This window comes from Thalassophryne amazonica, chromosome 9, assembly GCF_902500255.1.
Source record: "Thalassophryne amazonica chromosome 9, fThaAma1.1, whole genome shotgun sequence".
Classification (NCBI taxonomy): Eukaryota; Metazoa; Chordata; class Actinopteri; order Batrachoidiformes; family Batrachoididae; genus Thalassophryne; species Thalassophryne amazonica.
The window spans coordinates 30920614-30935316 of NC_047111.1; the positions used below are offsets into that span (position 1 = coordinate 30920614).

The window sequence follows — 14703 nt, forward strand, 5'->3', positions numbered from 1 at the left end:
ATTGTCTGAGGAAGTCTGGAGTGGCAAAGAAGTATGTGAGGGTAGTGCAGGACATATACCATGACAGTGTGAGAGTGGTGACATACACAGTCAGATTGACAAATGTATTCAAGGTGGAGGTAGGATTGCATCAAGGATCAGCTTTAATCCCTTTCTTGTTTGCAGTGGTGATCGACAGGCTGACAGACAACATCAGACATGATGTTTGCAGATGACATTGTGATGTGTAGTAAAAGCTGAGAGCAGGCAGAGTCTAGTCTGGTGAGGTGGAGCTATGCTCTGGAGAGAAGGGGAATGAAAATCAGTAGGAGCATGGTGGAATAGTGTGGTTACAAGGAGTAGATGCGGTGAAGGTAGATGAGTTTAAATACTTGGGGTCAATTCAACATAATGGAGATTGTGGAACACACCAGAAGGAGGGTGTGGCCAGATAGAGGGAAACACCCACCACCAAGAGCCAGCAGAGACAAACAGGTTGTCAGGTTCGTTGGCACCTGACAACCAGACTAAGAGCAGACCGGACCGGGGACCGAAGGGTGGAGGAAAAAATAGAGGGAGGGTGACCAAACACTATGTGAAAAGGGGAAAAACCAGAAGAAGCAGAGGGCAGACTGTTGTGGAATAGTTCAATCCAAGGTAGTTGGGTGGACCAGGTAGAGGGATGCTGAGAACACAAAATTCTAAGACACTTTTCTAACTCTTGATTAAATCTTTTGGTCTGACCATTTGCTTGGGGATGATAGCCGGACGTGAGACTGGAGGTGGCCCTGAGTAAGCGGCAGAACTCCCTCCAAAATCTGAAAACAAACTGCGGTCCCCAGTCGGAGACAATATCCTGGGGAAAACCATGGAGAAGGCAATCTGGGCAAAGGCACAAAATGCCACATTTTGGATAATCTGTCCACCACTGTCAAGATCACAGTGTTGCCACGTGAGAGGGGAAGACCAGTGACAAAGCCCATAGTAATATGAATCCATGGCTGTTTGAGAATTGAGAGAGGCAGTAATAAGCCTGCAGGAGGGTGTGACGAGGACTTATGCATAGCACAGATATGACAGGCATTAACATATTCCGTAACATCCGCAACCATATGCAGGCACCAAAATCGTTGTTGAACTACATAAACAGTTTTTTTGATTCATGGATGACAAGAAAACCGGCTATTGTGGGCCCACTCAGTTACCCGAGGGCATTTGGTACAAATAACTTGCTCGGTGGACAGTCAGACGGCATGCAAACATCATGGAGGGCTTCCTTAACTCGTGATTCCACCTCCCACGTAATGGCAGAGACAAAGCATGTTGCTGGGAGAATATTGCTGGGGTCAGAAGGAGTATTGGGCTTATCGTATTGTCTGAACAATGCATCAGGCTTCCCATTCTTTGAACCGGGCTAAAATGGCAACAGTTTCCCCTCGAGCCAGTGACGCCACTCCTCCAAGGCCACTTTAACTGCCAGCAGTTCGTGGTCACCGATGGAGTAATTTTGTTCTGCTGCAGTCAACTTACTGGACAGAAAGGCACATCGATGTAATTTCTTGTCACTGGGACTCATTTATGACAGAATAGCTCCCACACCGATATCAGAAGCATCTACTCGACCACGAACTGCAGGCCGGGGTCAGGAAGATGTAGCACAGAGGCAGCAGTAAAGCGTTGCTTTAGGACCCTGAACTCCTCATCGCACTCAGGCGTCCACTTGAACGTCTGAAGAGACGAGGTTGCATTATGGAGAGGTGCAGTGATGGTACTAAATTTCCTAATAAATTTGTGATAAAAGTTAGCAAATCCTAGAAATCTTTGAACTTCCTTATGATTGTTGGGCACTGCCCACTCATGCACTGCCACCAACTTGTTCGGGTCCATTTGAATCTCTCCCTCTGAGATGATGAATCCCAGAAACGATATCGTGGCCCTGTGGAATTCGCATTTTTCTGCCTTGACAAAGAGGTCGTTATGTAATAGGGTCTGCAGAACAGAAAGGACATGCTGGGTGTTAGTGTGTAGGTCGGGAGAGAAGATCAGGATGTCATCCAAGTAAACAAGGTACTCTCACAACATGTTGTTTACTAAGTTTTGGAAGACTGCTGGGGCATTTGTGGGCCCGAAAGGCATCACCAGATACTTATAGTGCCCAGATGGGGTGTTAAAAGCGGTCTTCCACTCATCTCCCTCTCTAATTCTGACCACATGGTAGGCATTATGAAGATCCAATTTTGTGAACAATTTAGCGCCCTCTAACAGCTCAAAAGCTTACGAAATCAGTGGCAGAGGATAGCGATTTTTAATTGTGATGTCATTTAAACCCCGATAGTCATTCCATGGACGAAGTGACTTATCTTTCTTTTCAATGAAAAAGAAAGATAAGCACCCTTTTTTACTGGACAGAGGGTAACAACATGACCTGATTTTCCACAATAAAAACAAAGTCCTTCCGCTCAATGCTGCTCATGCTCTGTCAGGGAGAGGCATGTCCGTGCCACTTGCATGGGCTCCTCTGCAGCACTGGGTGGAGCAGTGCCACCTGAGCAGCTAGAAGTGGATGGTCGACCAGACCACGGGAGAAATCGCTGGCCGGGATGCTGACTGTCTGGGCGAGGGCGGTCAGACAGACGGCGATCAGTTTGGATAGCCAATGCTATCAGTTCATTGAGGTTGTTAGGCAGGTCTATCACCACCAGCTGATCTTGAATGATGTCGCTTAAGCCCCGGAAGAAGACATCTTGGAGTGCCGCCGGGTTCCACTCGCTCTTTGTGGCCAGGATACGAAAATCTATGGCATAATCTGCCACCCGGCGGTTGCCTTGCTCTAACCTCAACAACAAGCGTGCCGCCTCGTGTGCTAGAATACCTCCTCTAGAGCGTGAATGAAGGCCGCCAGGGAGTAGCAAGATGGCAAACAGTGGCTCCACTCAGTCGTAGCCCACGCTGCTGGCCGGCCGGTCAAGTGAGTAATGACGAATGCTATCTTCGCCTTTTCAGACGGAAACATTGACGCCATTAGTTCAAAGTGTAGTTCACATTGTATAATGAATGGCTTGACATCCCCGGATTCTCTGGAAAAACGCTCAGGCCGTGAGAATTGAATGCAGACCTCGGGTATGGAAGCCGGCGGGACAGTTGACGGTCCCAGAAGTGGTGTGGCGGTGGGAGCCGTACTGGTTGTAGCCTGATGCTTATGGTAGCGAATAGCTGCTCCATCTGAGAGCTCACTGAGGTCATGAAGGATTCCTGCCGCTTGGCTAACTCACTTATCCCTGAGTTCAGAGCGGATAGCTGGTCCTCTTACTGAGCGAGCTGCCGACTGTGGTAGTGTACCGCCAGCTGGAAGGCGTCTGCGTCTGCTGTGTCCATAGTTGGCCAGATTGTACTATCAGGTTTGACAGGGAAGATGGGCTGGGTACAAATGCAGGACACAGGTAGACAGTTCAGTGGTGCTAAAGCGTTTACTCGGTTAACAAGCTGGAGTCGGTACACAGAAAGGCAAAAAAAGAGCAACGGTAACAAAAACATCAGGCTTAGGCGTGGTCAAAGTACACAGGCAGGTAGTCAGAAACACAATGAGGCAAACGAAGCAAGGCAAGGAAATACAAGATACTGAGCTGGAAAGAGGCACAAGGCGCTACAATCTGGTGAGGGAGTAAGGCACAATGGGGAGCTTAAATACACCCAGGTGATGAGGTGCACATAGAGAACAGGTGTGCCTGGACCACACCAGAAGGAGGGTGTAGCCAGACAGGAGAGAAAGTGACAGACAGACCCAAACAGAAAAACCCCAGCAAGCGAATAAACAAAACGTAGCTGAAAAACACAAAGCCAGGAAATAAAAGCTGGTAAAAACTCAAATCCTGACACATAGGGAGAAGGATGCTGAGGATGGAGCCACCAGGCAAGAGGAGAAGAGGGAAGCAGCAGAGGAAGTTTATGGATGTAGTGCAGATGCAGAGGCGACCCCTAACGGGAGCAGCCAAAAGAAGAAGAAATGAATTCATGTCTTAATGTTGCATCATGAAAAGGAAAAGTTTATTTCCTGGAGAGCCACTTTCCATCCGCTGTGGTTGGCACTGCTGTCTAAAATGCACACAAAGCACTGCAGCCACTTAACTGCAGGTGATTGCAGAACTTCCCACACAGTCGTGCACATGAGTTATTGCTCTGTGCTCGTCTTAGTGCTGATGTGTTTAAAAAAGGACACAAAACGCCTCACATTTTTTACTTTCTGATTTTTCAAAGGTTAAACCTAAATATCTGAAGCTCTCATAGTTTTGTTTGTGGTCGTCAGCCTCTGAACGTTTCATTGGTCAGTGACGTTTGAATTTCTGGGTGCTGACGCTTCATATTGGTGATCCGTACGTTGAGGAGCGAGGAAAATGTTAGTGTTTACAGAGTGCGTCTCGCAAAGCCTGTTCTTGGAAGAACGCAGCGAGCCTTTGAATGGACGACCATATTTGGGCTGTGAGTTATGACAACTTTTTATTGGAGGCGTAAATATTATGATGGGGTAACGGAGGATGGAGAGGAGGCGCTCCCGTGGTGATAAAGAAGCAAAAGAAGAGACCAAAAGCGAGTGGAAAAAGAGGATTATAAGAGTGTCTCCAGAGCGGTGTTCACACTGCAGTGAAATTCTGCTATCACTCCTCAGAGGAGACACAAATCCTGTTCAGTTCACACACAGTTCGGCTCAAAATAATCAAAAACTTCAAATTAGTTAAGGATACATTCAGTTACTGTCTCTTCTCACTCAAGATTTAAGTTTTGCCAGCTTAAGTTTAGACATAGTAAAAAAAAGAAAAAGTCTTTTATATCCACTTCTAGTACTTGATCCCCTCATGACCTAAGTGATTTAGGTGACAAATGGATGTTTTTGCAAAGAAGTCTCTTCAGGGAATCCATGGACAAAACTGATCCACAATCATCACAACTGCATGCTATGGGTCACAGGTCATATTTTTGATGCTGGTTTCTGATCTCCATGTTGTTTGAATCCTGGTATTTATCTGCTTTTATTCTTATGTCTGCCAAGGACGGAATAAAATCATTGGTGTTTATTTATTTGTCTGTCTCTCTGTTAGCAAGATTACGTCAAAGCTACTGCATGGATTTTGACAAAATTTTCCACCACAGATAGATGTTAGGCCATGGAAGACGCCATTAAATTTTGGTGGTGATCCGGATCCAGATTCTGGATGAAGTTTCACTTTATATAGGCTTTGAAGGATTATGTCAAAACTACCTCAGATTCTCACCAAAGTTTCACCACAGATACATATTAGGCCATAAAAGACTCCAGTAAATTTTGGAGGTGATCCGGATCTGGATTCTGGATAAAGATTCCCTTTATATAGGCTTGAATGATTACTTCAAAACTACTTCACGGATTCTCACCAAATTTCCACCACAGATAGATATTAGGCCATGGAAGATGCCATTAAATTTTGGAAGTGATCCAGATCCGGATTCTGGATCAAGTTACACTTTATATAGGCTTTGAAGGATTACTTCAAAACTACTTCACGGATTCTCACCAAATTTCCACCACAGACAGATATTCGGGCATGGAAGACTCCACTGGATTTTGGAGGTGATCCGGATCTGGATTGGCAGACGTTAGAAGTCTCTGATTGTGCTTGTTATTATTATTCTATAGAACCAGACTTGACTCCGTATTTTGGCATTTATCTTTCTTTATCTTATTTTTCCATAGTTTTTTGCAGACTTGCACTGTTGTACTGTGGCTGTCCCTGTGTAACATTGTAAATTTCCCTGTAGTGAGACTACTAAAGGATTATCTTATCTTCTGCTCCAATTCTTTTTTGTTTGCAGGGGTCATAAGAACCCATAATTATGAATTTATTAGGAACCAACCAAAATTTGTAGACAAACATACACTAATAGTGTAACGCAAAACATAGACTCTGATTTACTTCAGTCAAACAAGTGAAAAATCTTAAGTGTAAATGAACAAAATGTTGCAGACAGATGTATTTGATCACAGTACACTGGACGCTGTTTTTCACCAGCCCCACACAGACCCCTGCTCAGCATACAGGTGTACTGAAGTTACCACCTTGACATTTTCAGTGAATTAACTTTCCAGAACGTCAGGACAGAGAACACACTGGGATTCCTGGAAGGACTCCATGGAGCACTGTGAATATTAACACTGCTGTGTGAGTCACCCGTATTGTGTTCAACAAACACTGGAAAGCACTCAAGCTTCAATGAGACGTGAAACCACATTCAGTCTGAGCCAACAGCTCACAAGCTTATGTTTTTTGATGGCTTGTAACAAGTAGGAGATGTCAAGAGGGGAGGCGAGGGCATCCAATAAAAAGCTTTAAAATGCTAATAGACATATTAAAAGGGGTCATATTGTACACCTTATCAGCAAGTAAAACAGACATTAAAAACAGACATTAAAAACAGAGATGTTAAAGGCCCATCTGGTGCAACACAGTCATCAAAGTATCCTTGCGTACTGCTGGAATGACTTCATAACAAACTAGGAGTAACTTAGAGAGACTAAAATGAGGAGTCTTACTTGCAATGTGAGGAAGCATCTACTACCTGGGTTGTTTCCTTCCTGGACCCAAGGTGGTTTCATGGTGTCATGGTTATGGTGAACGACAGCACCAGCAATAGCCTTGACTTGACTGGCACAGTGTAGCTCAAGAGTCACTGCTTGTGAAGAATTGACACGTAGTTATTTTCACATCTTGTGCCACATGGTATTGGTTTAAACTCACCAATGCAACAAAACACTGAACTCGACTACACCTATTGTGAGGCAGGAAAAACTATTTGTGCCTTAGACAATCAAAAACCTGCTAAGGGTACTTCATAATGTTTTTGGCCTCATCTGAAAACAAAATTATCTAGAGGCTCAAGATGTAACCTTCTTCTACAACCCCAATTCCAATGAAGTTGGGATGTTGTGTAAAATATAAATAAAAACAAAATACAATGATTTGCAAATCCTCTTCAACCTATATTCAATTGAATACACCACAAAGACAAGATATTTAATGTTCAAACTGATAAACTTTATTGTTTTTGTGCAAATACATTTGCTCATTTTGAAATGGATGCCTGCAACACATTTAAAAAAAGCTGAGACAGTGATATGTTTACCGCTGTGTTATATCACCTTTCCTTCTAACAACACTCAATATGCATTTAGGAACTGAGGACACTAATTGTTGAAGCTTTGTAGGTGGAATTCTTTCCCATTCTTGCTTAATGTACGACTTCAGTTGTTCAACAGTCCGGGGTCTCCGTTGTCGTATTTTGCGTTTCATAAGGTGCCACACATTTTCAATGGGCGACAGGTCTGGACTGCAGGTAGGCCAGTCTAGTACCCGCACTCTTTTACTATGAAACCATGCTGTTGTAACACGTGCAGAATGTAGCTTGGCATTGTCTTGCTGAAATAAGCAGGGACGTCCCTGAAAAAGACGTTGCTTGGATGGCAGCATGTGTTGCTTCAAAACCTGGATGTACCTTTCAGCATTGATGGTACCATCACAGATGTGTAAGTTGCCCATGCCATGGGCACTAACACACCCCCATACCATCACAGATACTGGCTTTTGAACTTTGCACTGGTAATAATCTGGATGTTGTTTTTTCCTCTTTTGTCCGGAGGACACGATGTCCATGTTTTCCAAAAACAATTTGAAATGTGGACTCATCAGACCACAGCACACTTTTCCACTTTGCATCTGTCCAATTTAAATGAGCTCGGGCCCAGAGAAGGCGGCCGCATTTATGGATGTTGTTGATGTATGGCTTTCACTTTGCATGGTAGAGTTTTAACTTGCACTTGTAGATGTAGTGACAAACTGTGTTAACTGACAATGGTTTTCTGAAGTGTTCCTGAGCCCATGCAGTAAAATCCTTTACACACTGATGTTGGTTTTTAATGCAGTGCTGCCTGAGGGATCGAAGGTCACGGGCATTCAATGTTGGTTTTCGGTTTTGCCGCTTACGTGTAGAAAGTTCTCCAGATTCTCTGAATCTTCTGATTATATTATGGACTGTAGATGATGGAATCCCTAAATTCCTTGAGAAACATTGTTCTTAAACTGTTGGACTATTTTTTCATGCAGTTGTTCACAAAGTGATGATCTTTGCAACATCTTTGCTTTTGAACGGCTGAGCATTTTGGGGATGCTCTTTTTTATACCCAATCATGACACTCACAATTAGTATCCTCATCTCCCTAACACTTATTGAGTGTTGTTAAAAGCAAAGGTGATGTAACACAGTGGTAAACATACCACTGTCCCAGGTTTTTTGAAACGTGTTGCAGGCATCCATTTCAAAATGAGCAAACATTTGCACAAAAACAATAAAGTTTATCAGTATCTTGTCTTTGTGGTGCATTCAACTGCATATAGGTTGAAGAGGATTTGCAAATCATTGTACTCGTATTCTGTTTTTAATTTACATTTTACGCAATGTCCCAACTTCATTGGAACTGGGGTTGTATGAATGGATATCGAAGATGGACCGAGTGCACCGAATTTAGGGACATTTGTTTAAAAATAATGCAAGAACAGTGTTTATCCTGTGATGTTTTCTGGGTGAACTTTTTGAGGTACCATCATATGTCACAGAGGTGACATATAAACAGATACTCAGTCTGAGGGGTTATTGGCAGCGGTACTGCTATTGCCTGTGTGATGATATGCATTCTACTTGAGTCAGCCTGTTGGCGTGAGCCTTCTAAAATGGTCTCAACTAACAGGCTATCAGTTTCACCTTTGACTGTATGCCAGTCTATCAAAGCCTGTCACATTTAGACAGACAAACATTGTACACAAGTTACTCATTTACTTTACCTGCTTGCTTTTGGAGGAAGCTAGAGCACCCGAAGAAACACCAAACAGAAAGGACCAGGTTGGATTTCAACCCAGGACCTACCCGCTGTCAGGCAACAGTGCTAACCACTAATCCACCTGTTATTTCATCATGCCCTATCAAATATCTTTTTTCACCCTTTGAAACCCATAAACAGCTACAACCTTTTTAAGGCTTTGTAAAAAAAAACTTGTAGCTGTTAGAATGGCCTCAGCAGTCGGTCACTCCTTTGAGTCTGGTCTGCTTGAGATTTCTTCCTCAATATCATCAGAGGGAGTTTTTCCTTACCATTGTCACCAGTGTGCTTGGTTTGGTAAGGTTAGACCTTACTTGTGTGAAACGCCTTGAGGCAGCTTTTTTTTGAGAGGATATTCCTAGGTTCGTTTCTCATTTTTTGGATGAGTTACCCCCTGTCGGATTCGACAGTTTGGATGCTTCCGCTCTGCTCAGTCGAGTGGAGCGGTTGAGCAGGGAATTGTCGAGTTTGAGAACGGCTATGGAGACTCAAGCCAATGTTAATGAGAACCTTGGTGCGAGCACAGTGGCTTTGAATCGCCGGCTGGCGGCTGTCGAGAGTATCTGCGGTTTGCCCGAGTGGTCGGACGGAGCGTCGGCGGAGGCGGAAATACCGTCTCTTGCACCTGAGCCATCGGGAGAAAGTGAGGACGCGCTGCTGGCGTCGCAAACATGGAGCACAGTGGTGAAGAAAGCACCCCGCAAGCGCACGAGGTCTCCAATTGCAGTGACGCTGTGTAATGGTGTGAGAGTGGACGCACGCCCTAAGAAGGAGCAGCGCAGGAATATTGGTATAATCGGTACAGAAGCCGAGGACGATATCCCAGTGATTAGAACTAAACTGGTGAGTGTGTTTGCCACTCGGTTTTCTCCTGTGCTGGAAGCTGACACCCTGTCTTCTTATCTGTCTGGGAAGCTGGGGAAGTGTGTTACGTGTCGGAAGATTGTCTCCAGTCGCAATCAATTTAGCTCATTTCAGGTCACAGCAGAGTGTAATGAAGTGTCTGAACTTTATGATCCACAACTTTGGCCAGCGGGGACCTATGTACGTCGATACTTTGAGCCACACAAACCCAGAGTGAATGCTGGGAGTATGGCACTTGGATCAGGAAGTGAGGCGGAATTGCAGCGCCCTGTATCTGTGATCGGACCTGGCGTTTCAGGAGAACAGCCGTGTCCCGGCACGGGAAAAAAAGAAGAAGAGAAGAAAAAAAAAAAAAAACTACCCTCAAATAAATGATTGTTAATATTGTGTCATATAATGTGCGTGGACTGCGCATGGGACATACTGAGACTGACAAATCACGCCGTCTTGTGGTGGACAAATTGTTAGAAAAGTGTGATGTACTGTGCGTTCAGGAGACGTTTTTGGCAAAGCAGGACTTAGAAGGACTTAACTCTATGCATGCAGATTTTTATGGAGCAGGGGAATCTACCACTGACTGCAGCACCAAGTTGGTGCGGGGTAGAATCTCTGGAGGTGTTGCAGTGTTGTGGCATAAGAGATTGGACCGGCTGATTAAAGTGATAAGATTGGATGTTGACTGGGCCATAGGAATTGAGTTCAGTTGTGGAAATAAAAAGTTCATTATACTGAATATATATACACCCTATGAAAGCCCTTATAATGAGGATGAATACCTTAATAGGTTAGCCTGCATTGTGTCATTTATTCAAGACAATCCTTCTACTTGTGTTTATATCTTGGGAGATATGAATGCTGATGTGAGTGATTGTAAATCCTTATTTGGTAACCACTTAAGGCAGTTCTGCTCCAATAATGATTTGATTCTTTCTAGTGAAATGCTTTTGCCAGTGGACAGCTACACTTATATCAGTGAAATGTGGCACACAACATCATGGCTAGATCACTGTATCTGCTCTGAGGATGCACATGACTCTTTAGAGGCTATGAGGATAAATTATGAATTTGCTATTTCAGATCATGTCCCTTTCTCCTTGTCGATAAATGTGGGCAATTTACCCACTTATTTGCCCATGAATAATGAGACGCAAGAAGGAAAAATTTATTGGGACAAGCTGAACGCGCAGGATTTAAACTTGTATTACATCCAGTCTGATTTATGGTTAAGTAATATTGAGTTACCAAAAAGCGCAGTGGTTTGTTCTGACATGAATTGTAAAAATGCACAACATGGCGCAGAATTGTGCATACTGCATGAGAAAATTATAGATTCTCTTCTTATTTCTAGTAGGTCCTTGTATAAAACTAAAAAGTTCCAAGCCAAGCCGGGGTGGAATGTGTATGCAGAAGAGCTTCATGCTGAAGCTAGAAGGGCTTTTAAATCATGGGTTAAATTTGGCAAACCTAGACATGGTCCTGTGTTTGAACATAAGAAACGGGCAAATGCTCATTTTAAATATGCCTTGCATTTTATTAAGAGAAATGAAAACCTCTTGAAATCTGAGTCGCTTGCAAGGAAACTTCTGCAGAATAGTCCCACCGAATTCTGGAAAGAAATAAAAACAATGAACAATTTAAAAACATCCTTGCCAACTAATATAGATTGTGCAAATGGTCCTGACGAAATTATTCAATTATGGCGGAATCATTATTATGAATTGTTTAATTGTATTAAAAGTAATTAATTTGTGATGAACAGTATAGCTAAACATGAGGAAGTGGTTATTTCTACACAAGAAATTAGTGATATTGTTATGAATTTGAGTAATAATAAGTCATGCGGTGTGGATAAAATATCGGCTGAGCATTTCAAATTTGCAAGCAGGAAATTGTTTTCCTTGTTGGCTATCTGTTTCACTGGGTTTTTAATTCATGGTATTTTACCTAATTCTATACTCTCTGTATTCTTAGTGCCTATTGTTAAGGATAAGTGTGGTAAAATAAATAATAAAGATAACTATCGGCCTATTGCTTTAGCCAGTACTGTATCCAAAGTCTTGGAGAGGGCTATACTTAATAGAATGGAGAAGTATTTGGTGACATCTGATAATCAATTTGGTTTTAAGTCAAAACTTGGCACTGATATGTGCATTTTTGCTCTTAAGGAGATTTTAGACTTTTATAATCGGTGCAATACTACTATTTTTATGTGTTTTATTGATGCCTCAAAAGCGTTTGATCATGTAAATCATGATAAATTGTTTTATAAATTGTATAATAGAGGAGTTCCGAAGTATTTATTGAGAATTTTAGTGTATTGGTATGCTCACCAGTCTATGTATGTGAAATGGGGAAATTATGTATCTTCCCCCTTTCATGTGAGGAATGGGGTAAGACAAGGTAGTATTCTTTCACCTTGCCTTTTTAATGTGTATATGGATGATCTATCTAATCTGCTGAATCAGTGTAGGATGGGCTGTGGGGTTGGCCATACAACCATAAACCACCTAATGTACGCTGATGATCTTGTAATTTTCTCCCCGTGTAGTGCTGGGCTGCAGCAGTTGTTGAAGGTTTGCTCACAGTATGGTTTGGATTTTGACATTAAATATAATGCAAAAAAGAGCAACATCATGATTGTCAGAAGTAAGGAGGACTCGAAATCGTGTTTTCCTGCTTTCTTTCTGTCAGGCAGCATTCTCCAAGTGTGTGATGAAGTAAAATACTTGGGACATTACATAACTGCTGACCTGTCTGATGATAGAGATATGTACAGGCAGCGGTGTATTCAATATGCACAAGCAAATATGCTTGCTCGTAAGTTCTCTATGTGCTCTGTATCTGTTAAAATTTCACTCTTTAAAGCATATTGCACTTCAATGTACACTGCCCATTTGTGGCGGCATTTCAAACAAAGCAGTATGCACAAACTTCAGGTTGCATACAATGATGGCATGAGAATACTGCTTAAGGTGCTGAGATGGAGTAGTGCCAGTCAGATGTTTGTAAATGTTAGTGTTCCAACTTGTGCTGCTGTGCTCAGAAACTTCATGTACAGCTGTATGTGCAGATTTACAGATTGTGCAAACAGTATCATTCATATCCTGACCAGTCCTGTACAGAGCTCGGTCAGGTTTTCTTCTAGGCTGTGGAAACATTGGCGTATCAGTTTATATGGCCATGGATGAAATTGGTCTTTTTATTGTTGTTGTTTGTTTTTTTTTTGTTTTGTTTTTTTTGTATGTTCTTTTGTGTTACTATGGACCTTGTGTCTGAAATAAAGTTTGATGATGATGATGATGATGATGATATATTGAGAAATGTGGCAGGGGTGGGGTTTGAACCTTCTGCACTGAACTACTTGGCCATCATCCTTATTCATTCACCAGTTTCAAGACTCTTGGTGGATGCACAGCAAACAGGTACTAAAAGAAGATGCTGTGGATTCGGATCCACAGGTCAATAAAAAAAATAAAAATTTTTTTTTACTCTTTTGTCAACACTGTAAGACTGGGGATTTGTGATGAGTATTTTCATTAATTTCTCATGGACCTCAATTTAAAAGATAAATATGTGGAATCTTCTTGTCTCCAAACAGTCGTTTCTGGAATTTGAAATAAAAATAAAACATCCACACAACACTTTACGAAAGTGGAGTCAGGTGATTTAAAAACCCATGCAGAGACCAGAAGAGGAGAAATCTTGTTTCTCAAATGAAATACCAACACCTGTGAAGCATGGCTGATCTCTGTAATCACGTCACCCCTCATTCGAGTCACCCACTGAACCCTCCTGGAGGTTCTGTCCTACACACTGTCCTCACACCTTGCTCCTTTCTGCAGCTGTCAGCGATTCTGGACATCACAGGCACACAACCTTCGCTCATTTATACAGTAGAAGCATTCAAATATCTGCTATCAGAACATGGCATGAGGCCTTCATGCCAATATGCGAAGCAGCTGGAAAACCCACTTCCACATGTGACTCACCCCACAGCCGCCTCTCTCTCAGGCTCCTCCAGAAAGCGTCCCATGCCTTGTTGGTGGAGTCCTTCACGTGCTCACTGAAGGATCTCCTCAGTTGAGGTTTAACCGTCGAGAGCTGAGCCATATTCCATTTGCTTGACTGTTGCGTATTCCTACCGCAAGACCTGCAGCCGGTCTGTCACGTCACAGCCCAGGGTGCACTGGACTCCAGAGTTTAGTTAAACTGAGAGGAGGAGGAGGAGGAGGAAGGATGACACTTGATGGAAAAAGTCTGCATGCAATTTATTAAAATCTCCTGTCCTCACTCACCCTTTTTAGAGGGCCAAGAGAGAGAAAGAGAGAGAGAGAGAGAGAGAGAGAGAGAGAGAGAGAGAGAGAGAGAGAGAGAGAGGGATGGAAAAACAGATGCACTAATGTTACATAAAAAAAAACAAACAAAAAAAACAGGCAAATCTCCTAATCTGAAAAAGATGGGATGATGTGGAAAATGAAATAATAAAAACAATAAAACCTGAGTGGAGAAATGGTGCAACATTTGTCTGCTGCATCCCCATTCACTGTTTAATGTAGAGGATGATTGCAAAATAGGAAAACAGATCAAATCCAATTTTAACCCTTACTAATTTGAGTAAATAAACAACATATGTAGATAAGGTTGCATGTTGTGACCTTAGCAAGGCTTTTGAGTTGGATTTTCCATGTTCTACCACTAGATGCTATGCATATGCATGGTCAGAGCACGTTCCGAAGTACAAGTTGATAAATTCCATACTTTGCACAGAAGTGTTTGCATGCACGCTTTGAGCACAAATCGGTGCATGCGAACGGTTGATAAATGAGGGCCCAGGAATGTGGAGTGGGAGCAAGATGGTTCAGTAATTACTCCTGTATGTCCCTGGAATGAGTTTATGGTTGCAATTTGGAAGCAATAATAACAATAATGTACACAGATATGACAGATATGTAATAGATATG

At 42.6% G+C, this 14703-nt stretch overlaps 1 protein-coding gene across 1 annotated transcript in view; it reads right to left on the reverse strand.

Moving 5' to 3' along the window:
- Positions 1-13881, reverse strand: part of si:dkeyp-23e4.3 (rho GTPase-activating protein 7) — a 266451-nt gene extending 252570 nt beyond the window's left edge. The window contains 1 exon segment of the mRNA XM_034177859.1: positions 13732-13881. Coding sequence (XP_034033750.1) covers positions 13732-13852 — 121 coding nt within the window. The 5' untranslated portion in view covers positions 13853-13881.
- Positions 13882-14703: the final 822 nt, after the last annotated feature.